The sequence below is a fragment of the Rhinopithecus bieti genome, unplaced genomic scaffold, assembly GCF_001698545.2.
Source record: "Rhinopithecus bieti isolate Rb0 unplaced genomic scaffold, ASM169854v2 scaffold_76, whole genome shotgun sequence".
Classification (NCBI taxonomy): domain Eukaryota; kingdom Metazoa; phylum Chordata; class Mammalia; order Primates; family Cercopithecidae; genus Rhinopithecus; species Rhinopithecus bieti.
This window is the reverse complement of record NW_016803343.1, coordinates 1768414-1794368: the sequence shown is the minus strand read 5'-3', so window position 1 is coordinate 1794368 and position 25955 is coordinate 1768414. Positions and strand designations below refer to the sequence as shown.

General features: G+C 39.2%; 1 protein-coding gene across 3 annotated transcripts in view; it reads left to right on the top strand.

Moving 5' to 3' along the window:
* The window catches only part of FXR1 (FMR1 autosomal homolog 1), a 64162-nt gene that overhangs the window by 4026 nt on the left and 34181 nt on the right, over positions 1 to 25955 (top strand). For all 3 annotated transcript variants that reach the window (XM_017877024.1, XM_017877017.1, XM_017877034.1), the window contains exons 2-3: positions 18010 to 18062; positions 19799 to 19892. In XM_017877024.1, coding sequence (XP_017732513.1) covers positions 18010 to 18062; positions 19799 to 19892 — 147 coding nt within the window. The remainder of the gene's footprint in view (positions 1 to 18009; positions 18063 to 19798; positions 19893 to 25955) is intronic.

The following is a 25955-nucleotide window of genomic DNA, read 5'->3' as shown; positions in this document are numbered from 1 at the left end:
GCAAGCTCCGCCTCCCGGGTTTATGCCATTCTCTCGCCTCAGCCTCCCGAGTAGCTGGGACTACAGGCGCCCGCCATCTCGCCCGGCTAATTTTTTGTATATATTTTTTTTTTAGTAGAGACGGGGTTTCACCGTGTTAGCCAGGATGGTCTCGATCTCCTGACCTCGTGATCCGCCCGTCTCGGCCTCCCAAAGTGCTGGGATTACAGGCTTGAGCCACCGCGCCCGGCCTAAAGTGCTTTTTAACTGTTGTATAAATATATATTAATCTTTGTAATAGCATTGCAATTTGTATGACCTTGGGCTGAGTATAATTTTATTTTATTTTTATTTTTTGAGACAGAATCTTGCTCTTTTGCCCAGGTGGGAGTGGAGTGGTACGATCTCGGCTCACTGCAACCTCCACCTCCCAGGTTCAAGTGATTCTCCTGCCTCAGCCTCCCGAGTAGCTGGGACTACCGGCATGCGCTACCACGGATGGCTAATTTTTGTAATTTTAGTAGAGACGGGGTTTTTCTGTGTTGGCCAGGCTGGCCCCAAACTCCTGACCTCAAGTTATCCGCCCTCCTTGGCCTCCCGAAGTGCTGGGATTACAGGTGTGAGCCACCGCGCTCAACCCTGAGTATAATTTTAAATAGAAGTTGAAAGTAAGTCACTCAGTTTCTGGCTCATAGGAAAATTTCCATGGTGTTCCAAGGGAACCTGTAATCTCTTAAGATTTCAATCACTTTCTACAGAAGGTAGAGTTCTTTTTTTTTTTTTTTTCTTGAGACAGCGTCTTGCTCTGTCGCCAGGTTGGAGTGCAGTGGCTCAATCTAGGCTTGCTGCAACCTCTGACTCACTGATTCAAGTGATTCTCCTGCCTCAGCCTCCTAAATAGCTAGCTGGTATTACAGGCATGCGCCACCACGCCCAACTAATTTTTTGTATTTTTAGTAGAGACGGGGTTTCACCATGTTGGCCAGGATGGTCTCGATCTCCTGACCTCGTGATCCGTCCACCTCGGCCTCCCAAGGTGCTGGGAATACAGGCGTGAGCCACCGCGCCTGGCCAGAGTAAATTACTTTTAGAGCTCTGTCTGCTTTAACTATGTAACTGACTACAAAACAAATCTCAAAGTACTATAATATGTCTGTAATTCCCTATTTAGCTTGATTTAATATTAATTGAAATTCAAATGTAATCTAAATTATACAGTAGGTATATTAATAATGGTGATGACCAATAGAATTATAGTAAAGAAGTTGTGTTCAGAGAGTATACTGACTTTTCAAGGTTAGTACAGAATCTTGTTAGTTGGTTTCATTGTGGAGATTTGTAATTGAAAAAACTAATTGTCTTAATATTAGGGCACCCTGTTAATTTAAAAATACATAGTTCCAGATACTTCAAAATGGTTGTTTTGCATATGTAAGAAGATAATTTTCATTAAAATGCTAAGGAATGAAGATTTATCTGAAAGTCAAAATAAATGATCACAGCAACTTTTATTTTCATTCACAGATAGTTGCAAAACATGCAGGGGAAGGAAGGCTGGGATTTTCTACTCTATCTTGCTGATGATGATCACAGTTATTAAAAAGTCAACTTAGGCCAGTGACTCACGCCTGTAATCCCAGCACTTTGTGGGACCGAGGTGGGTGGATCACGAGGTCAGGAGTTCGAGACCAGCCTGACTAACATAGAGAAACCCCGTTTCTGCTAAAAAATACGAAAATTAGCCGTGTGTGGTGGCACACACCTGTAGTCCTAGCTACTTGGGAGACTGAGGCGGGAGAATCGCTTGAACCTGGGCGGCAGAGGTTGCAGTGAGCTGAGAGCACGCCATTGCACTCCAGCCTAGGTGACAGAGTGAGACTCTGTCTCCAAAAAAAAAAAGGCAATTTAAATGCATATTTTCTTGTAAAGTTTTGTATTTTGTATTAAAAGAGCAACACATAATTACGAAAATACGAAAGCAGAAAAGCACATCTTATCTTTTTTTTTTTTTGAAGGAAAAAAAATTTATTAGGTCCAGTAATCAAAGATGACTTGATAGAATTATGATTACATGCAGAATGGGATGGTTAGAAATGAAATCAATCTATTTAGGTCCAGCCTAAGGTTCTGACAGCCAATGAGTAGACACAATCAGAGTAGTAGTATTCCTAAGAAACCAGGAATAATCTCCAATGAAGCACATCCTATCTATCTGGAGATATATTGTCAAGTTCCTGGCTTTAAATAATTCCAGAAATTTTCCATATTTTTACTTTTATGTACCTGTGTATTTTCTATGTCAGGTATTTGTGTGCCTTCTGTAAGATAATAGTTTAAGATGAGAGCCTGTTCTTTACTAGATTATGTATTAAGCTTCTATATTTCCTGGTTTTCTTCTCCCAAGGACTCTGTGAGGTTGGTTTTTTAATTTTTATTTTTTAGTAGAGATGGGGTCTCGCTATTTTGATCAGGTTGGTCTCAAATTCCTGGTCTCAAGCAATACTCCCGTCTGGGCTTCCCAGAGTGCTGGGATTACAGGCATGAACCACCAAGTCTGGCCAGCATTAGGGAGTTTTCAGAGTAAGTTTTAGGATAGGGAGCTTACATTTTCATTAGGAGGAAAAGGGCAGACACTTTGCTGGATTGTAACTCTGAGTAAGTTCTCTATCACAGTGTTAAGATTGTCAAATTAACTTTTTTGTAGTGGGAAGAGCAATATGCATTCACTCCATGATTGATCCCTAATTCTTGTAATAGCTTTTAACTGGCAGGATCATCCAGGTAAACACCTTGGTTTTCTCATATGCAGTGTGAAGCATTTGTATTTCCTTTTACCTATTTATAAGTTGTGAAATCTTTGCTAGTTTCTGTTAATGGCAGTCCCGTCTACCTTTAGCAAGTGTAACTAATTTTCATTGAGTACTCGGACTACTTACCAGACTTCCTAGGTACCTTACCCGAATTTCCCATTTAATCCTGTCAACCACAGTGAAGTAGATAACGCCACCATTTGAGAATACTGAGGCTAAGTGAATCCAGGTCTGTAAAATTAGATGCTGATTCAAGATTCAGACTATGAAGTTTGACTCCATAGAACAAATTTCTTTAACCATTATGATACAGTATTTTTTAAAGTATAAATATGTTTCACCACATTATTACTAATTTTGAATTATTACTAATTGAGGAGAATTGTGAGGAATAAATTGGGAGGTTCTCAGAGAAATGATTTGAGCTATGCCTTTGCTTCAGACAAATCTGCTCTTTCTAATATGGTAGCCACCAGCCACAGAGCTGAAATGTACTAGTCTGAATTGAGATATGCTTTAAATGTAAAGTACAAATTGGGTTTCAAAGCCTTAGCATTAAGAATGTGAAACACCTCAGGAGTTTTTTTTTTGAGCCAGAGTCTCTCTCTGTTGCCCAGGCTGGAGTGCAGTGGCACTATCTCAGGTCATTGCAACTTCCGCCTCCCAGGTTCAAGTGATTCTCATGCCTCAGCCTCCTGAGTAGCTGCGATTACAGCTGTGTGCCACCACGCCCAGGCAATTTTTGTATTTTTAGTAGAGACGGGTTTTCACCATGTTGGCCAGGCTGGTTTTGAACTCCTGACCTCAAATGATCCACCTGCCTCAGCCTCCCAAAGTGCTGGGATTACAGGCGTGAGCCACTGTGCCGGGCCAATAATTTTTTACATTGATTACATGTTGGGTAATATTTTAGGTATATTAGGTTAAATAATATTGAAATTAATATTACCTATTTCTTTTCATGCATTTTATTTTGAGATGGAGTCTTGCTCTGTTGCCCAGACTGGAGTGCAGTGGCACGATCTCAGCTCACTGCAACCTCTGCCTCCCAGGTTCAAGCAATTCTCCCACCTCAGCCTCCTTGAATAGCTGGGACTAAAGGTGCCCACCACCACACCCAGCTGATTTTTGTATTTTTAGTAGAGATGGGGTTTCACCATATTGGCCAGGCTGGTCCCAAACTCCTGACCTTGTGATCCTCCTGCCTCAGCCTTCCAAAGTGCTGGGATTACAGGCATGAGCCACTACCTCCTTCTTTTAATCAAGATAGTTTATGCTATCAGTGTATTTAACTTGTCTGCCATTCTCTATCTTCACCGTTTTTCTTGCTATTTTGGGAGGATGAACAGAGGTCTCCGTTAGTAAAATAGCTGGTGAAGTTTATTATTGTTGGCAAAGGGATGCGCTCTCGTGTTGAGATTTCTTCAGGATCAGGAGCCTCAGAGGCTCCTGAATTCCTTTCTTAATCTACATAATTAATCATAGATGGCTGTTTTTGGTTCCCTTTTCATATAACCTTTTGTTTTACAGTTTTCAGGTTATTTTCAAATCTTAAATTTTGTTGATACATGTACTTAGTTCATAGTAAGCCCTCGGTATATATTTGTTGAATGATGTGTAATCTTAGTAACTGCTAACTTCATCATTTCTGATTTTGGTTCAAACTGAACTTAAATGATTTTTTTAAAGAAGTTATGTTTTGATCTTGGTCAAGTTCAGATACTGTCACAAAACTTGATGCATACATAGAGGGAACAGTATAGAACTTAAACTCTGCAACAAAAAAGTCAGAATTTTTTTTTTTTTGAGTCTAGCTCTGTCGCTCAGGTTGGAGTGCAGTGGCACTCTGCCTCTTAGGTTCAAGCGATTCTCGTGCCTCAGTAATTATCATAGCTGAGATTACAGCCATGTACCACCAGGCCTGGCTAATTTTGTGTTTTTAGTAGAGATGGGGATTTGCCATGTTGACTAGGCTGACCTTGAGCTCCTGATCTCAGGTGATCTGCCTGCCTCAGCCTCCCAAAATGCTAGGATTACAAGTATGAGCCACCATACCCGGCCCAGAATAGTTTTGGGTGGCCATTTGGAACCATTAACTCGTTCCATTTCAAAGAGAACTGTTAGATGTTACATACAAATTGGTGAACCTGACAAGCTGAGAACATTACTGGTAGGTAAGCAGTAGTAGTAGACACTTGTGTATTCTTAAAGAAATCTTCACATCCTCAGTTGTCCTTTTTTTTTCCCCCAAATTCAGAACAGTTACGTGCTCAATACTAATGAATGCTGAATGCTTGCCTTGAATAATTTTTTTTTCTTATTAGAGCTTACTCCATAATTGGCTGGGTGTGGTGGCTCTTGCCTGTAATCCCAGCACTTTGGGAGGTGAGGCGGGTGGATCACTTGAGGTCAGGAGTTCGAGACCAGCCTGGCCAACATGGTGAAACCATCTCCACTAAAAACACAAAAATTAGTGGGGCATGGTGGCTGGTGCCTGTAATCTCAGCTACTCTGGAGGCTGAGGCAGGAGAATCCCTTGAACCTAGGGTGGCGGTGTGTGCGGAGGTTGCAGCGAGCTGAGATCGCGCCACTGCACTCCAGCCTGGGCAACAGAGTGAAACTCCATCTCAAAAAAGGAAATTAAAAAAACAAACTTGCTCCATAGTGATGCAATAATTAATGTATAATGTAATTGGTAAATTTGCAGACTTTTTAAATTTGAGGAACAAGTATCTAGTGATTTAAAATAATTTTATTTTGTAGATTCAGTTGCGTAGATCTTTTTAAAAAATATATTATTTGAAGTTAAGACTTTTTTGATTATAGTAACAGCCTTGACTGGTACTTGTTGGAATCAAATTACAACTTAGATCTTGTAGGTGTTGTAAGCATCTTACAAGTTTATTACACAAAATGTAGATTTGAGATCCCTAGAGAAGGAAAAGTTAGAAGTGGGGAGTGGTGATGCACATATGTGCTGTACTGAAAATGTGTTGGCTGACAATAAGGTATATTCTGACTCTTAAAAGTATACGTTTGCATATACATGTATATAATTTTATACACATAAGTATGATATAAAAACTTAGTCTATTGTGTTCTTATTTTTTTTCCCTTGGTTGCTCTTCACCACCTGGGTCTCTCACCTCCGCCTCCATATTAGGTAACCCTTGTTTGTAGCAAGTATACATGGTTCCATATATTTCACCATGCTCGTAGAATTGTGTATAGGTACGCATTCAGTTACAAATGTAGGGTTTTTCAGTATTACTGTATTAAAATGTAGGGTTTTTCCAGTATTACTGTATAAAAATAGGATCATCCACATCTCAACTATTTTCATGCGGAGTGTGATTTATTTTTTAAGGTTATATAATCATAAGAATATCTTAAATTCAGCCATTCCCCAGTTAATAGACATGTACTTTGTTTTTGGTTTTTTGTCGCTCCACATAACTATTTCCATTGGATAGATATCAAAGAATGGGATAGCTTGGGTGAAAGGGAACCTTTAAAAAAACAAAAAACTAGTAAATGTTAAAAGGTTACTTTCCAAAAAGGCTTCTGATGCTTCCTGTTTTCTCTATCAATAATAAATGGCAACTCTTTTTCTTTGTATCTCTGCCAGAAATTGGTTTAATGATCTTTAATTTTTGCCAGTCTGTTGGATGCAAAGGGATATCTCTTTGGAACTGGATCCCGGTTGTGAATTTTAATGTTTGTTTGCCATTTGAACTTGTTCTTTTAAGACTTGCCTTTATTTGCCATTTGATTTTGTTTTTCTAAGAATTGCCTGTCTTCCATCCTGGCTAACATGGTGAAACCCCATCTCTACTAAAAATACAAAAAATCCCAGCTACTTGGGAGGCTGAGGCAGGAGAATGGCACGAACCCGGGAGGCGGAGCTTGCAGTGAGCCGAGATCGCCGTGCCACTGCACTCTAGCCTGGGCGACAGAGTGAGACTCCGCCTCAAAAAAAAAAAAAAAAAAAAAGAATTGCCTGTCTTGCCCATTTTTCCGTTGGGATGTCTTTTGTCAGTTTTGGAAATCTTTTTGTATTATGGATATTAAGAGTGATCTAATGTAAGAGTATCCCCTCTCTCACCTATTTATTTAAATTATTAATTTTGAGATAGGATCTCAAAATAAATAATACTGTGTCACCCAGGCTGCAGTGCAGTGATGGGATCATGGCTCGTTGCAGTCTTGATGTCCCAGGTTCAAGCGGGCCTTCTGCCTCAGCCTCCATAGTATCTGAGACTACAGACATGTGCCACTATGCCCAGCTAATTTTTTGAAAAAGTTTTCTGTAGAGATGGGGTCTTGTTATGTTGCCCAGCCTGGCCTCCAACTCCTAGACTCAAGTGATCTTCCTGCCTCGGCCTCCCAAAGTTCTGGGATTACAGGCGTGAGCCACACTGTTCCTCCCTCCCCGTCCTTTTGACTTCTTTTCTTGTGTTGCTGGTCATAGTGAACTTGTAGTTTTTAACATAATTTTTTTTTTCCATTAAGGACTGGGTTTCCAGTCCTGGTTAAGACAGTCTGTGCCCAGATTATACATATAATTTCTTAGGTTATTTTGGAGTTTTATTTTTACATTTAAATAGTACGTTAATATTTTTGCATGTTTATATGGATAGGCAGTTATGCTAGTGCCATGTATTAATCATCTCTGTTTGAAAGTTGTTTTTCTTGCTTGTGTGGGAGTTAGGTACTTTCTCTCCTTAGCCGAATCTCCCTTACGTCTAGGATTGGGATGAGAGGATGCTACTCAGCATCCTGGAGTGCTGGATCCCATTCCAGATTGATAGACCCTCCTAAGAATTACTCCAAAGAGTCTGGAGTGTTCTGGGAATACCATACAGAGATCTTGAGAAGGGAACATTGGGATTTGCTTTTTGGCAAATAAGGCCAGTTAGGGATCTTATTTTCCTTACATTACTGTCTTGGATCCTCTCTTTTTATACCTGGGACACAGTAAGTAGTGGGATCTGAGACCTTACAGGGAAACCACTGTATTGTAGTGCCTTCATTTAGTGAGGCTTTTTTTTTTTTTTTTTTTTAAACCTTGCCCTGATAGGGAGCCCTTTATATAATCTGTTAACTATGTAGACAGTCCAGAACTTTATTATGAATCCTTTAAATTACTTGTCATAAAAGCTCCAGGAAGATTTACCATGGTAGTTGTGGGGAGGGAGTAGCTTTAAGTACTCCTAGCACATCTTTGAGTGTCAGGGAGTACCCCATTTTAAGAATCTTCACCTCTTTTGTTTTGCAAATAGAGAAATTGTTGTTTTGGGGTACCCGGTCTGTCGATCTGTCTCCCTATGTTGCCCATGCTGGCCTCGAACTACTAGGCTCAAGTGATCTTCCCGCCTCAGTCCCCTGAGTAGGTTGGGATTACAGACCCTTGGGCATCCTTGAGAACTTTAAAGTTGCCTAGATAATGATGATCACCCAGATCTGGGAGGCAAGAAGTCAGATTTTTGCAGCTTGAGTTTCTTTTTTTTTCAGAGTCTTGCTCTGTCCTCCAGGCTGGAGTACAGTGGCGGGGTCTTGGCTCACTGAAACCTCTGCCTCTCGGGTTCAAGCGATTCTCCTGCCTCAGGCTCCCAGGTAGCTGGGACTACAGGTGTGTACCACCACGCTCAGCTAATTTTTGTATTTTTAGTAGAGATAGGGTTTTGCCATGTTGGCCTCGAACTCCTGACCTCAGGTGATCTGCCTGCCTCGACCTCCCAAAGTGCTGGGATTACAGGTGTGAGCTATCATGCCCAACCTTCAGCCTGAATTTCTTATCTGAACTATAAAGCACAAAAACACAGTTTCTCAGTTCTACCGGTGATGGCACATAGGTAGTAGTACCATTCTAGATGTATGTGAGAGAAGTTAATTCATTACACACAGTGGATGCCTTACTGCATTGGGCTGTACTCTCGTAGAATTCTGGTTAAAAAAGATTGTTTGCTATGTTGTTTTCTCTTTCATTTTGAAAATCCTGTTAAATGGATCATGCAGTGTAGGGTGCAGAGCAGGACTGGACGTGTTGATTTTAGGGGTCAGTAAACTATGGGTGGAGATGTCTGAATAGTTGGAAGTTGGGTTTCGAATCAACAGAATAGATTGTTTTTCCATATGTAGATTTGGGAAATCAGTGGAAGATCAACTAATTTTTGTACTTTTAGTAGAGATGGGGTTTCACCATGTTGGCCAGGTTGGTCTCAAACTCCTGACCTCAGGTGATCTACCTGCCTCAGCCTCCCAAAGTGCTGGGATTACAGGCGTGAGCCACCTGCCTGGCCTCAATGCAATTTCATTATACATAAAACAGCATCAGTTGTCAGAGGCGCTGTACCATGAAGAAAGAAGAAATGTGCCAATTAATCTGAACAATGGTTATCTTTGTTTTTTAATATTCTTACGTAGTTATTGAAAGATATCCTTCAAACAGTCCCATACATGAAATGGGAAGTTAAAGCAAAAGAAATTCATTAAAATATATTCGTATTCAGATATCTGCGTTTCTTCTCAAAATATCTTCCTCAGTGCCATGGAGAGTATTGGTGTTGTCAGCGTACTTTAAAAGTGCTCTCCTGGCTGGGCATGGTGGCTCACACCTGTAATCCCAGCACTTTGGGGGCCGAGGTGGGTGGATCACGAGGTCAGGAGTTCGAGACCAGCCTGGCTAATGTGGTGAAACCCTATCTCTACTAAAAATAAAAAAATTAGCTGGGCGTGGTGGCACGTGCCTCTAGTCCCAGCTACTCGGGAGGCTGAGGCTGAGGCAGAAGAATCGCTTGAACTGGGAGGTGGAGGTTGCAGTGAACCGAGATCAGGCCACTGCACTCCAGCCTGGGCGACAGAGCGAGACTCCGTCTCAAAAAAAAAAAAAGTGCTCTTCTCTGTTGTCTCCAGGATTTTCTTCCAATAATTTTTACTCATTTTGTGAGCTTTGATCCTGGTGCTTTCTAGATTTTTTCAGAAGGTGTCAACAGACAAACATTCTGATAAGAAACCACAATCATTCCTACAGTGGTTCATTGTTGGTTTGCTGAGTGAAATGCTAAGGGGTTACCATCAGGTGCCACAGAAAATCGCAGGCAAACCAAGTTTGAGTATAAAGAGTGACATTTATATTCTGACTGACATGTGTCATTTGACATGTGTCTATCAGCTATTCCAAGATGCCATCCATTTTAAGAAGCATCCTGATTTCAGAGATGTTAGATCAGTCAAATTGATGGGCTGGAAAGGTAGACTGGGGCCAGAGTATGAATCAATAAATAAACTGATAATTGATCAAGGGATAACAAGTGATAATAAAATCCATTGTGGCAGTTCTTGGGGGGGGGGCGGGAAACGAGGTGCTGAATTTTGCTTGAATTACATTAGTAACTTTTTCTCATGGGCTGTATATTTTGTAATCAAATTTATCCACAGCAGTAATATTTAACTGATGTAGTTGGGGCAGGTGGAGAGTTAACCTAGTCAGAGGAAAGACCCTTCACCATCTAACGAACAGCTCAGTGTCTCTGATAAAGAAGGATTTATTTTAATCAGTTTATCTTTAGAAATATAGTAAGTACTTTACCACAAGTTTGCATCAGGAATTAAGCCATGAACTGCACTTTTTTCTTTTCTTTTTTTTTTTTTGAGACAGAGTCTCGCTCTGTCGCCCGGACTGGAGTGCAGTGGCCGGATCTCAGCTCACTGCAAGCTCCGCCTCCCGGGTTTACGCCATTCTCCTGCCTCAGCCTCCCGAATAGCTGGGACTACAGGTGCCTGCCACCTCGCCCGGCTAGTTTTTTGTATTTTTTAGTAGAGACGGGGTTTCACAGTGTTAGCCAGGATGGTCTCGATCTCCTGACCTCGTGATCCGCCCGTCTCGGCCTCCCAAAGTGCTGGGATTACAGGGTTGAGCCACTGCGCCCGGCCACTTTTTTCTTTTTTTAACACATTTGAGAAGGCATAAAAAATGTAAAGTTACTTCTGACTGTTGTGCCAAATCTAGAGAGAAAAATAAAATGTTTAAATTTCATGCCAGCGATTCCTGAGAATTAAAAGAAAACAGTAGTCTTAAAGCTGGAGTGACAAACTATGTAAGAATACTTGATCAAGTTTGAGGGAAGCAGTAATGTGAGTCTGATACTTTCTTTTGCTTACTTAAGAGAATAAATGTGAACTAGAGGTGTGATTCCTTCCTGACAGGAATTTACCATGAAAATTTTAATAGGCTGGAATCTTGAGATTGGAGTCATTAAAAAGTTGGGTTAAGCCAAGGATAGTTACTAACCTCTATTTAGGAGGATTGTACTGTATGGTTTTTTTTGTTTGTTTGTTTTTGGCTGGCTGTTCTTTTGTTGTCATTAAAAAAGAAAAAAGGCAGTTTGTTTTGCAATCAGAAAACTCTTCTAAGAAGAATTTTGAAATACGAGAGTTACACTTTTAGGGTGTAAATCTTGGATTTTTTGGTTCTGCACTTCCATTTTAAAACTTCGGATTCAGGCTGCGCTCTTTCTGATTACATTTGGTAGTCTGCCAAATATTAAGGTTTTAACGTTTCCATTTACTCCTTTATAAGGTTTCTGTTTACTCCTTTATAAGGAATGTAAATTTAGTGTTGTAATAAATTGCAGGGGTAGGAAGGCATTAGTGGGTCTTAAATCTAAAGTAATAGATGAATTTGTAATTGTAGTTATTTTCCAGTCAAAGTGATTTTTCTAGACTAGGACGGTATATTCTTAATGGGTTTATTAGGAAAGTTCCTGAAGGGACATCTCTACAGATTTCTAAGCCATAACTCAATCAGGGTACCTGATCTATTGATCGGTATTTTAAACATTAAAATTTTCTTTCAGCTCGAATCTAGGGTTTGGACAAGATAATTGCCTTACCAGTTGTGAGTTAGTTTTTGATACTTTGGGAACCTTGCCTTAAATATCTTTTTATGATAGGTGCCTTAGTTCCCCTGATTAACCTTACTACCAGACTCAATCTTGTAGAGTTTAAAACTATGTGAACTGGCAAAAGGATTTCATCGTTTGGTTCATAGTAATTTAGTGAAAAGAGCCCAAGACAGATGAGGTTTTAAATTTGTATTTTTAACCTAGGGAGTGAAACTTTGGGGCTATATAAGATGTGTATTGTTTCAACTTTCCTTTCTTTAAAATGAGTGCCCTTATAAAATGAGTGGTTTATAAATGATATTTTGTCTGTCCTCATACAGTGTCAGTAGGTGACTTTTCAACAGTCAGGGGTCCATAATACATCTGTTTAGATTTTTTGCTATATTTGTAATATTAATCTTTTAACTCCTGAAATATATTCATACCATGTTTCTTTCTGTTTAGCCTATAGGATTTTTTTTTCCACAACCGCTCCTGTCAAGTTGAGAAACTTTGTTTTTCAGCTATATTCCGTTAAGTAAGCAGATATCCTGTGTACGTTTTTCTTTCCACAGGCCATTTAAGCACCCATCTAAAAAACAGTGAGTAGATCTTTACAGTAAGGTAGAATCTACAAGACAAACTGAAGAGAAAAAGTTCAGAACAAATGGTAGCAAATGTTTAACACTTTAAAGGAGATTTGTGTATTATTAAAATTACATTTTTCCCTGTGAATTGTTCATCTAGTTCATGTCCATCGATACCTTTTCTATCAGCTTGTTCTTACTTAGTTGCTTAAGAATATTTGGATTGGGGATTTAACCCTGTTGTATGCTGTTTCACCACCCTTTTCTCCTTTGTATGTGATGCTTTTATATTTTAGCTTCTTGGTAGTATACTTTTATCAAACTTCGTGGCTTTTGGGTTTTGTTTTTTGATTAGAAAGGCCTTCCTTACTGCAAGGTTATAGATAATTGATTCCTGCTTTCTCCTGGAATTGTTATTGATTTTTTTTGAAGTTTGAATGTTTTATCTATTGAATTTTTTTTTTTTTTTTTCTGGGGAAGACATCCATTTTTGTTTTCCCCAAGAATTATTTAAATGTTTCAGTACCATTTTAAAAAGAGTCCATTCCTTTCCCATTTGTAAATTCCTGAATGACTTTAGGCCTACTTTTGGAATCTGTGTTCTTTTCCTTTAAAATATCTTTTCCATCTTCATTATTGTAGTTTTAAAATAATCTCTAAGGTTTGGTAAGTATAGAGTGTTATTGTTCCCTCCCATCCCAGCCCCCCATCCCCACCCCATTTTAGAAGTTTCCTTTTGGAATGCTGTCTTTTTAAAAATTTTTTGAGATAGGCTTATTTTATTAGGTTATCCCCCCCTCCCGGGCCCAACCACATACACACTCTTAATATTTCAGTGGGATCCCATTAAAATTGTAGGTTTATTTTAGGGGCATATTGAAATTTTTGTAATATCAAGGTCCCTAAGAACATGATGGTGTTTTACATTTTGCTAAATTTTGTATTTATATTTATTAGAGCTTCAGACATTTTTGTAAATAGCTTCTTTGCATATTTTTGTTGTTGAGGACACTTGTAGGATTTATTTTTTGGTTGTTGCTGTAAGTAGAATTTTTTTGTATAAAATTTTTATTTTACAGCTGCCTGTTTACATGTAGAAAGCTAGTGGATTGTTAGTTAACTTGCTGCTTAAGTGGATCTTTGACTAGAACCTTTTTTAAAAAAATTGTTTTATACTAGATTGCTTTTGAAATTAGTTCTTCGGATAGTGCTTTTTCACTGCTCAAGGATTCCTTCTACTCCTTCCATCCCTACCTTCATTTTACACTTAATTTATGGCATTTTTTGTTTGTTTTTGAGATGGAGTTTCGTTCTTGTTGCCCAGGCTGGAGTGCAGTGATGCTATCTTGGCTCACTGCAACCTCTGCCTCCCGGGTTCAAGCGATTCTCCTGCCTCAGCCTCCCAACTAGCTGAGATCACAGTCATGCGCCACCACACCCGGCTAATTTTGTATTTTTAGTAGAGATGAGGTTTCTCCATGTTGGTCAGGCTGGTCTCGAACTCCTGACCTCAGGTGATCCGCCCGCTTTGGCCTCCCAGAGTGCTGAGATTACAGGTGTGAGCCACCGCGCCTGGCCTAATTTATGGTATTTCTGGTTTTTTATTACATGTTGCCTATTTGTTGTTTTGTCAGAGTTATGTGGGCATTTTAAGATTTTTTTTCCCGCTTATCCATAGCAAGCTGTGAATGTTTTAAGATTTTGAATACACTTCAGATGTGTTATATTGCCTAGTTATTCATGATTATCTTATAGTTAAGAGTTTCAAATGTAAACATTGTTGGACTGTGTGAGTGAACAAGACAAGTGACCTTTTAATAAGGATGCCTTGAAATCTTCCGTGTCTGCGTATGTATGGAAAGAAGAAAAAGAAATATCAAAGGCTTTCTTCTGAGAAATACGGGGCCTGAGCCAGGTGGGTGTGAATAGGAAGAGAGACAGTCAAAATCCCCAAAGATTGGGGATTGAGAACAGAAATTATGGAGACTTAAAGGCATAAAGCCCCCTGCCATGTGCAGACAAATGTGGCTGTTACTGGTGTCTCCTGAGTATCAGATTTTGGCAAAGACCCAGCCCTGTCAATTTGGGTCTCTTGAGCAGGCGGGGAGACCTAGCATCATTCTGGTGGCTTGGGGAGTACAAAAATACGTTTAAAAGTATTGACTGTGTCCTATCAGGTGGACTAAATTTTAGAGAAATCTGGCCATTAGAAACACGTTTGTCTAGAATTTAGGACTTGGGGATTAGATTTTATGGACTAGGATGTTAGAAGTTGTTCACTGCAGTCCAAATAAATTTTAAGGACTAGGCGTCAGGCCTTAATCTAGTAAATCTTATGGCAGAATGATACTAGCAATGAGTAGATGCTCAAGGGCTGGGGTGTGGTGGCTTACGCCTGTAATCCCAGCACTTTGGGAAGCCAAGGTGGGCGGATCATGAGGTCAGGAGATGGTGACCATCTTGGCCAACATGGTGAAACCCAGTCTCCGCTAAAAATACAAAAATTAGCTGGGCATGGTGGCATGTGCCTGTAATCCCAGCTACTTGGGAGGCTGAGGCAGGATAATCACTTGAACCAGGGAGTTGGAGGTTGCAGTGAGCTGAAATTGTGCCACTGCACTCCAGCCTGGTGACAGAGTGAGACTCCATCTCAGAAAAAAAAAAGTGCAGAGCTGTGTTTTAAAGTTTGTGAAAAATGTGCACTCAAAGTTGGTACTGATGTTTATGGTGGAAGTGTTTGTGGGAAAGGTAGAAGTGATTTTTAGATAGAAAATAAGGTTTTTATTACAAAGGAGAGTGAGAAAGATTATTATAAAGGTGAGGAAAGAGTGAAATTTTCTAGTGATTTAGAGTTCTGATTTGAACTAATCCACTATGAATTATACAGAAACTAGGAAGATTAATTTGTGAGACTTTTCAAAGTTTGTGAGAGTTTGTTGAACTAGAACATGTTAGTGGAAGTTGAAAATATGGCTGTCTTCTGATGGGAGAGATGCTTTACTAATATTCATAAACATGGAAATTCTCGGTTTCTGAAATTTGTTAAAAAATGGCAAGGGTATAATACAGTTATATTTGCTGGTAATATAACTGTGAATGCGTGGACCAAAGTGATTGTTGAAAGTGAATGTGGGCCAGGTGTGGTGGCCCACGCCTATAATCCCAGCACTTTGGGAGGCCGAGGTGAGTGGATCACCTGAGGTTAGGAGTTCGAGACCAACCTGGCCCACATGGCAAAACTCTGTCTCTACTAAAAATACAAAAAAATTAGCCAGGTGTGGTGGTGTAGTCCCAGCTACTGGGGAGGCTGAAGCAGGAGGATCGCTTGAGCCAGGGAGGTGGAGGTTGCCTTGAGCCAAGATTGCACCACTGCACTCCAGCCTGGGCAACAGAGTGAGACTCTGCGTCAAAAAAACCAAAAAAACAAAAAGTGAATGTGCCCTACTAGAAACTGTCCAGAAAGTCATTATTAGCGTGGTCAGATAATCAAAGCCTGAACTAGAGTGGCAACTCTTAATATTTAAATTTAGGGAGGATTAATTAATAAACATCTCCAGAATTGCAAGGCAGGAGCTACTATAGCAGTCTTTTTTTTTTTTTCCCCTTCTTTGAGATGGAGTTTTGCTCTTGTCACCCAGGCTGGAGTGCAGTGGTGTAACCTCGGCTCACTGCAACCTCTGCCTCCTGGGTTCAAGTGATTCTCCTGCCTCGGCCTCCTGAGTAGCTGGGATTAAAGGTGTCTGCTATCACATCTGGCTAATTTTTGTATTTTTAGAAGAGATGGGGTTTCACCATGTTGGCCGGGCTGGTCTCGAACTCCTGACCTCAGGTGATCTGCCTGCTCCGGCCTCCCAAAGTGCTGGCATTACAGGCGTGAGTCACTACACTGGGCCTACCATAGCAATCTTCAAGAGAAGGGTATCCTTGGTTTTAGGCCCCAGTGAGGATGTTTGTATAGAAATGTCCAATAGCGCACAAATAAATGAAACAACAGGCAGTTGGAGCTGGAGAAGAGGAGTGAACCATTCCCACTGCCAGTTTATATTTTATAGTCTTAATTTGCTTAGAAAAATGTCTGACACAGAGTATCCCCTTAAATATTGTTTTTTTTTGTTTGTTTGTTTCTTTTTTTTTTGTTTTTGTTTTTTTTTGTTTTCTGATAAGCCCGTAATCTGTCACCCAGGCTGGAGTGCAGCAGCATCGTCATGGCACAGCAGCATGATCATGGCTCACTGTAACCTCTGCCTCCCAGGCTCAAGTGATCCTCCCGCCTCAGCCTTCCACGTAGCTGGGACCACACACGCCACCAGGCCCGCCTAAGTTTTTTGTATTTTTGATAGAGATGGGATTTCACTCTTGCCTAGGATGGTCTCAAACTCCTGGGCTCAAGCTGTCTGCCTTTCTTGGTCTTCCAAAGTGCTGGGCTCCCGGGCTTGCTTTGTTTTTTATTACTGTTACCCCTCTTCCATCTACTTTGTAAGTTTCAAAAACAAAAACAAAAAAGAACAAAACATTTTTTGTTGTTGTTGTAAGTTTGCCTTTTCCCTTCATTCTCTTTTTTTGGGTTTATTCCTTCAAATCTCTTTAGTGTTACTTAATGGGCTTTTGGGAAGGAGTGAGATAAACAGATGTGTTTGTTTTTGCCTTGCTTTGACGAGGTATTATACATGTGTTTATATAGCTAGTTTGCTGTGGACATTATGGAGTCATGTGATAAAGATGTTTTAGAAAAGTATTTCCTACGTACCCCATGGTTGAAAGTACGTATAAGCATTTGACTAACATTCAGTAATTTGCGGTTCTGATTCATAGTAATATAAAGTCATTTAATGTTCATTGTAATTATATAAGTGCCAAGGACTGCTTGCCTGTGGTTACAGAGTGGTGGAATGAGGATTTCAGCAACAGTAATTCTACACCCAAGTCCTTTGCTCTTTCTTCAGTATGTCAGATCTTATGGTTTCTTCCAGCTGTATTAATCAAAGGAAGATAGAGTAAGAAGGCTAATTTTAATATTAATTTTAAGCCTGAAAAATGACCACCAGTTGTTACTGAGAATCTGTATTCATTCCAACATAGTTGTGATCAGTGTACTCACTATAGCCCAATTTTAAGGGAAGGGAAAGAGAAGTATGTAGAAAAAATAAGATTAAGTTAATGGCAAAGATAGTATTCAAAATGTAGTCGTACATTTTACTGAAGGTGGACTATAATACTGATAACATTTATAACAAAATTGAGTTCTTACTTTGTGCCAGGTACTGTGCTAAACATTACTTCATTTAGTTCTCATGATTTTTCATTAGGTGGATGATACTGTGATTAATTTCATTAGTTCAAAACTGTATTCAAGAATATACAAGTGATAGAGTTTGGGTATGAATCCTGGCAACCAGTACTCTAGAGCTTGAACTCTTTGTCACAGTAGTAAATACTGAACTCTTAGTCACAATACTAAATAACTGCCTTGCTGAACTAATACCTGAGATGTTCCAGGGATGTACATTTACTTTGCTAATTCCCAGGTAGATGACACCAGGTGAAAAATGAGGTTCAGAGAGATTAAGTAACTTAAAAGATCATGTGTCTCGTAAATGGTAGAGATGGAAATCAAACTCAACATCTGCCTAATTCCAAACCTGTGTTCTTTCAGTACTCTCTATTATCTTTGTATCTCTAATACAGCCTTTTAGAGTTATGAAGTGCTTTAATATTGATATACTTTTATAATGTTTTTATGTCTTGCAGGGATTTATCAAAGATGTTCATGAAGACTCCCTTACAGTTGTTTTTGAAAATAAGTAAGTTATTTTTGTTGACGAAGGCCTTAATAGTAGAGATGGCAGTGTCAAACTGTTTGCTTCTGGGGGGTGGGGAGGTTTGGTTGTTTGGTCATAAGTCTAGCTTTGATAACTGTTTATCTGTTTTTCTGTCCATAATTCTCACTTTTTTCGTAACGCTCTTCTTTGCCAGAACATGTATAGATATGAATCAGTTTTCCAGAAATAGATGGCACAAATTAGATGATAATATGCTTAATACTTAAAAGCCCAGAATTTTCAAATGATGTTGTAGAAGGTCTTCCAGTTGACTACTGGTCATCAAAATAAGTGTTAAGCCATCTTTAATTGCCTGAGGGGTATGTAGTCTAAAAATGGGAAAGACAGCATACTGAGCTTGGTTAGAAAGGGCTATAAAAGAGCACTGGGCTGGGTGTGGTGGCTCATGCCTGTAATCCCAGCACTTCGGGAGGCCGAGGTGGGCAGATCACCTGAGGTCGGGAGTTTGAGACAGCCTGGCTAGCATGGTGAAACCTCGTCTCTACTAAAAAATACAAAAAAATTAGCTGGGCATGGTGGCGGGTGCTTGTAATTCCAGCTACTTAGGAGGCTGAGGCAGTAGAATCGCTTGAACCCGGGAGGTGGAGGTTGTAGTGAGTGAGCTAAGACTGCACCATTGCACTCCAGCCTGGGTGACAAGAGGGAAACTCTGTCTCCAAGAGCACTGTTTAATTGATGGTCAGAAAAAAACTGTTCAGCTTCCACTTTTAAGCTGTTTCTGGAATTGCCTGAAAAGATCATTGCCTAACAGCTGCTTCATGTAGAAACAAGTGTTGAGATGATTTCTATCTTTGAGCAGCTGCCATTTGGACAGTAATGGTTAAAAGAAAGCATCCCCAAATCTTTTACTTGTCAGCTGCTACTTTGCCCAGCCTAGGCAGATGGAAACTTGAGGGACATTTTATGTGATAGTATACTTCTCAGACATATAAATGACCTATAAAAAATTAGAGTAGGGAATAATTTTTTACTTTATAATTTCAGCTTTTAAAATACAACATAAAAAATGTCAGTTAACTACTAAATTGGTTTAATACATTAATATTTGCTACACAGTTAAAAGTAAGCTTTTTGTAGGTTCTAATTATATATAATGTATGTATCCACTGTAGGAAAGATAAATGGAATGAGAAAACGAAATCTTCTGTAATTCAGCTGTTCAAAATAATTGCTGATAATTTTCTGTATTTCTGTGAACATGTATACTAAAAAGAGTTAAACAGTTTATATTGTTTTCTAATCTATGAAATTGTGTTTCCTTTATTGATAGGTCATGTAGTTGTGAAACTATTTGAAATAAGTTGGTATCACTACTATTTATTGGGCAGCTGTGTCGATTCGACATTTTGAATCAAAGTTAGTCATCACTGTGAACTTAGCTTATTTCATTTGCAGAATAATGTATGTACTGCTCTTACGATGAGTAATTTGGGAGAATGTGTGTACTGCTCTTAGGATGAGTACTTTGGGAGGTAATGTACAATTGTTAACAATTTTGTTAATTATGAACTTCATTAAGAGTCATACAAAATCTCTTCTACTTCAGTAACTAATTACTTGGGAAATTATTAATAGTATGAATTGTTTTTCTTCTCTTTAGGGAAAGCTAAATGATAAACTAACTTGAAAAAATATGCAGCACCAGGTGTAGACTGTGTATTTTTTAAATTGTTAATACACCTTTTCTAATCCTTCAGTTGGCAACCAGAACGCCAGGTTCCATTTAATGAAGTCAGATTACCACCACCACCTGATATAAAAAAAGAAATTAGTGAAGGAGATGAAGTAGAGGTATGTGTTTTTAAGTTTGTTTTCTTGTGGTGTCTATTTTTTGATTTAAATAAATACTCTTTTAGGAAAATTAGCTTAGTTGATGGAGGATAAATCTGATTCCTTTATTCTTTCTATTGGTGGTAATGGCTGTGTATTAGCAGTGCTTGAGTTTTGGAGCTAGAATCGGTCTCACCTGTCCCATTTTTAGCTGTGTAGACTTTAAATTTATCATTATAATTTGGAAGTCATGGATGATAGGGTATTTGCATTTTTAAAAGAACCTAGCATAGAACTCTGTGCACTATGGTGTTACCCTTTTCCTTCTTTTTACTAATTACTTTGAATAATTTGTCTTACGACTTGCCTGGGTGTCTTTATGAGGTGTTGATAGTTATTCTTTTACTATAGTGATCATTAACAGAGTTAATATGTAACTGTGAAATATTGTAACTAGCTTTCTGCCTTCTAGAATATTCTAGAAATGTCTGAGGAAAAATTTAAAACTACAGAAAAGCAAAAAAAAAAAAAAAAAAATGGAGGGAAAGAAAATCACAGTTCACAGATGAATCAAACACTGTTCATGTTGTCCATGTTCTTTCAGGCTTGTCTCAGCATCCCAAAATGATGGGATTACAGGCGTGAGCCACCACCCCCAGCCCTGCAAACATTTTATTTTATTTATTTTTTTGAGATGGAGTTTCCCTATTGTCTTCCAGGCTGCAGTGCAATGTTGCGATCTTGGCTCACTGCAACCTCTGCCTGCCAGGTTCAAGCGATTCATCTGCCTCAGCCTCCTGAATAGCTGGAACTACAGGCGTGCATCACCATGCCTGGCTAAGTTTTGTATTGTTAGTAGAGACGGGGTTTCACAATGTTGGGCAGACTGGTTCTCGAACTCCTGACCTCAGGTGATCTGCCCGCTTTGTCCCCCCAAAGTGCTGGGATTACAGGTGTGAGGTACTGTGCCTAGCCATTTACAAACATTTTAAATGTACATATTCTGTACTAAGCACTTTGCAAGTGATTTAGTTATCTGCCAGTTTTATTTTATTGTTTGAGATGGAGTCTCACTCTGTTGCCCAAGCCGGAGTTCAATGGAACGATCTCAGCTCACTCCAACCTCCGCTTCCCATGTTCAAGCAATTCTTCTGCCTCAGTTCTTCTGAGTATCTGGGATTACAGGTACCCACCACCATGCCCAGCTAATTTTTTTTACTTGTAGTAGAGACAGGGTTTCACCTTGTTGGCCAGGCTGGTCTTGAACTCCTGACCTCAGGTGATCACCCACCTCGGCCTCTCAAAGTTCTGGGATTACAGGTGTGAGTCACCACACATGGCCTGATTTTTTAATGATAAATTTTCTTTGAGCTCTCATTAATACAGATAATAAGCTAGGAAGTCAAAAATTGCAGCACTTCAATCCCTGACAACCTTAACTTAGCGTACCCACTTTGGTGGAAGTCAAAGATAAAAGAGTGAGTAAAGTGAGTGCTTTACTTATTCATGAGGGACTTGGCTCATGGCACCCTGACATAATTTATACTTTGCTTTAGTAAAAGCAAAATAGTACACAGTGAACTTAGTGCAAATAATTAAAATCCAGGCAGAATGGCAATAAGTTAAGAAATAACTTTTTGTAAGGATACCTGTAACTATCTGTGTGTATTAGAGTTCTTGAGGAAAATGTTACTGGTGGAATCGGGGGGAGACACCAGGAAACAAAGTGGTGAAATGACTGCTGCAAATCAAGAAGTGTAAAGTGGGGTCCTTGGTGGGTGCTATATATGGCGGTGATGCTGCAGATTACTATGTTCATTTGGACTTTAGATTTTATTGAAAATGTTTTTCTCAATGTTGTATCTTTTTCTAATAGTTTTCTGTGAGAATAAAGAGGCTTGATTCGTTTTCATTTTTCGAAATTTCTGGTATAGTGTTTTTTGGATTTTGAGTAAGCAAAAGTTAGGCCCAGAAGGGAATGATGTAGGTTTGGACATGTTCTAGAATTAGAAATGTGTGGCAGTCAGTTTTGAAAGTAATGCTTCTTATACTTTTTTGTTGTTTAGACACTTAAAATTGGTAGCATGGAGTCTCAGATTAAAGGGAAAACTACTCTTGGTGGGGTGCTCAGGATGTTGTTACAGTGTACTTTTTCCATTCCTGTCCAGGAGCGTCCTGCCCTGTTGTGAACAGTGTCTGGCTCACCCCTGTGGTCTGCCTCCGCCTCTGTGAGGAAGACATTGATGTAGACATTGAGTGATTTAGAAATTGAACTAGGGCTGGGCAGCGGTGGCTCAAGCCTGTAACTCAGCATTTTGGAGGGCGAGCTGAACATGGGGATCACGAAGGTCGGAGATCGAGACCATCCTTGGTAACACGTGACAACCCGTCTCTCTAAAAATACCAAACACTAGCGGGCGACCTGGGCGGGCGCACTTTAGTTCCAGCTCCTCGGAGAGGCTGAGGAGGGAATGGCGTAAACCGGGAGCGGCGCTTGCAGTGAAGCTGCGATTCTGGCCAACTGCATCCGTGGCCATGAGCGAGACTCCCGTCTCAAAAAAACAAAAAAAAAAAGGAAATTGAATCTAGTTTTTTTTTTTTGTTTTTAATTTCACGTAATGTTATATGATTCACGCTCTGATCATTTGCTCTCTAGTTTTGTAAGTCATCTGGAAATTAAGATGTGTTTTTTTTTTTTCATTCTGAATTTGAAATTCGTATAGGAAAAGGGAAATTACCTATAAAAAAGGAAAACTTGCACCCATGGATTCGTTTTTTTGTCACGTTTATTAAGGATTTATACATTTACCACCTAGAGTGTTTAGAAACTCTGAGTTAGTGCTTTCCCAGGTAATGTTTCGAAAGCCGCCTCCCCTCCTTTAAATTTAAAGTAATAAAGCTTAATGTAAAAAATGAAATGGTAAAAAATTACATAAAGTACAAAATGAACCTTCCATCTTAATGTAGGTGTACCTGTCCACCCACCCCAACTTAAATCTCATTTATCAGAGTTGATTCTCTTGTGAGTTTTTTTGTTTGCATGTATAAAGGACACACTTAAGTTGAAAAAAAATTGGGATTAAGTTATATATTTTTGACTTTTGTATTCACTTAATTAGGACAGCAAACATTTTCTTGTCTTCTCATTTAAATTTACCTCATTTTTTGTAACCACCTCAAAATTATTTGGTGTGGATATATCAAATTAAAAGACACTGAAATTACCAAATGTTTTGCTGTTAGCTAAAGAAAACAATGCGAGAATTGAAGTTAATATTCTTATGCAAATCTGGTAGTATTATAGTTCCTATGAGGTTAAATTGCAGAATCAAAAGGCATGATAACATTTTTAAAAGTATTAAAATGTACCGTTTCATCCTCCAAAAATGTCTTTGGAATTACCACTTTATAATTTTATTAACCCTGGAGGTATCTTTTTCATATGAAACATTGAGTGACTGTATTATATTGTTCATATGTACAGTTTTGTAAACTTGGTGGATGGAAGCTGATGTCTCCTGAATTCTCATTTCCTTAATCATAATATGGGAACATCACTTAAATTAGTTTATTGGCTCTTAACCCCTTGTTCTGTAAATTGTCTATTTTTTTGTTTGTGTAGTTTTTGGGGTAGGAAATCCTTGCATTTTGTGGCTGAGTTTTATCTTTATTTTTATTTTTGAGACAGAGTTTTGCTTTTTTTGGGAGTGCAGTGGCACGATCTCGGCTCACCACAACCTCTGCCTGCTGGGTTCAAGCGATTCTCCTGCCTCAGCCTCCCTAGTAGCTAGGATTACAGGCGTGCGCCATTACACTTGGCTGGTTTTGTATTTTTGGTAGCGACGGGAGTTCTCCATGTTGGTCAGGCTGATCTCGAACTCTGTACCTCAGGTGATCCTCCCACCTTGGCCTCCCAAAGTGCTGGGATTACAGGTGTGAGCCACCGTGCCCGGATCTGAGTTTTTATCTTTTTATGTTTTTTTTTCTCAGGCAATTTCATTTTTTATTTTTTATTTTTTGAGATGGTGTCTCACTAAGTTGCTCAGGCTGGAGTGCAGTGGCATAATCTTGGTTCACTGCAACCTCCACCTCCCGAGTTTAAGTGATTCTCGTGCCTCGGCCCCCAAGTAGCTGGAATTAACAGGCGCACGCCACCATGCTCAGCTAATTTTTTTTATTTTTAGTAGAGGTGGAGACCTGCTTTGGCCTCCCAAAGTGCTGACATTATAGACGTGAGACACTGCGCAGGCTTACTTTGACATTTTTGAATTATGTTTTTTTACATCTGCTTCCCTGCATTATTTTTCCCTTATATGGGGGGTGTGGGGGTGGGGAATCCTTTTAGGTTGCTTCATATCTGATCGCCTTAGTTATGAAATGTAATTTTTTGGTCAATAAACACTTTTTTTTAAAATTTTTCTGGGATTGTGCAAAATAGCAGAGGTAAGCCTGACATCTAAGCTGATAACCGTTTTTGTTTTTTGTTTTTTTTTTGTCGGGGGGAGATGGAGTTTCACTATTGTTGTCCAGGCTGTAGTGCAATGGCACCATCTCGGCTCAGCGCAACCTCCGCCTCCTGGGTTCAAGTGGTTCTCCTGCCTCAGCCTACTAAGTAGCTGGGATTACAGGCATGTGCCACCACACCTGGCTAATTTTGTATTTTTAGTAGAGACAGGTTTTCTCCATGTTGGTCAGGCTGGTCTCTAACTCCTGACCTCAGGTGATCCACCTGCCTCAGCCTCCCAAAGTGCTGGGATTACAGGCTTGAGCCACCACGCCCAGCCCTGATAACGTTTTTTATAAGGTTTCTTCCTTGCATTTAGCATATTTGAAATTTTAAAAACCTGTTTTTGAACTGTGAGATTTTCTGGTTTAGTATTCATTGTTAAAATAGGAATTGACAAGTTTTTGTTCTTGTGGCATATGCCTTTCCTTTTCTAGTCATATGGCGGATTGTCAGGCATTATGGTTATGTATCTATATATTATATTAAAATGTTGGGATAAGCGCCTTGAGATAAATTGGATTAAAAAAGAGAATAAAAATTATCTGAGGTAAGACACTCATGTACAACTTTTTAGGTTTTTTTTTTTTTTCCAAATTTTATTTTTTTGAGACAGGATCTTACTGTCACCCAGGCTGGAGTACAGTGGTGCCATCATGGCTCACTACAGCCTTGACCTCCTGGGCTCAAGGGATCTTCCTTGCCTCAGCTTCTCAAGTAGCTGGGATCATAGGCATGTGCCACCATGCTGGGCTAATTTTTGTATTTATTTTAGAGATGAGGTTTTGCCATGGTGCCCAAGTGAGTCTTGAACTCTTGGGCTCAAGCAGTCGCCCACCTCAGCCTCCCAAGTGGTAGGATTACAGGCGTGTGCTACCATGCTAAGCCTAATTTAGTATTTTATTTATGTAAAAGATATACGTGGATTATTTATTCTACTTTTTAAAAAGTTTTAAGTTTGATTCTTTTGGCCAGTCTGAAGTTTTCAGCTGTCTGTATTTGGACGTAGTTTTTCTCATCATACCAAGATACCAAGACCATTGTTAGTCTTACTGCTTAGGACATGCTCACACATAAAGGAGAGACGAACATAGTCTTTGTTACTTGTTTTTGTCTTGCGGAGTGGGTTTCTAGGACTTGATTCAGTAAAGAAAGTTGGTAGGAAACTGATTTGTTAAAGTATCAGCCTTAAAGGTGAATGAGATAATACTATTATTTAGGTAGAGAAATCACACATGTTCATTCCAGATGTTAAACTTTTCTAATGTGCGTTTTCTTAAAATGTAATAATACAAAATGGCAGATACATAGTAGCAGTACTCAGTAAATGTATTTCACATGTTGAAAATAATATTTGGAAAATTTCTTTGGAAAAATGGAAATATAGTTAATTTATTGAAGACTGGTAAAAATTCTCTGTCTTTGATACTTATTCTTAATTTGGCTACTTGAAAGACATAGGTTGAACATTATGAACTTCAATGAAAAATTGATGACTTTAGGATCCAGACTGTAATTACATTTAATTTACTTACAGTTGTTTACTTGAGTTTAGATTTTTTTTTTTTTTTTTTTTTTTT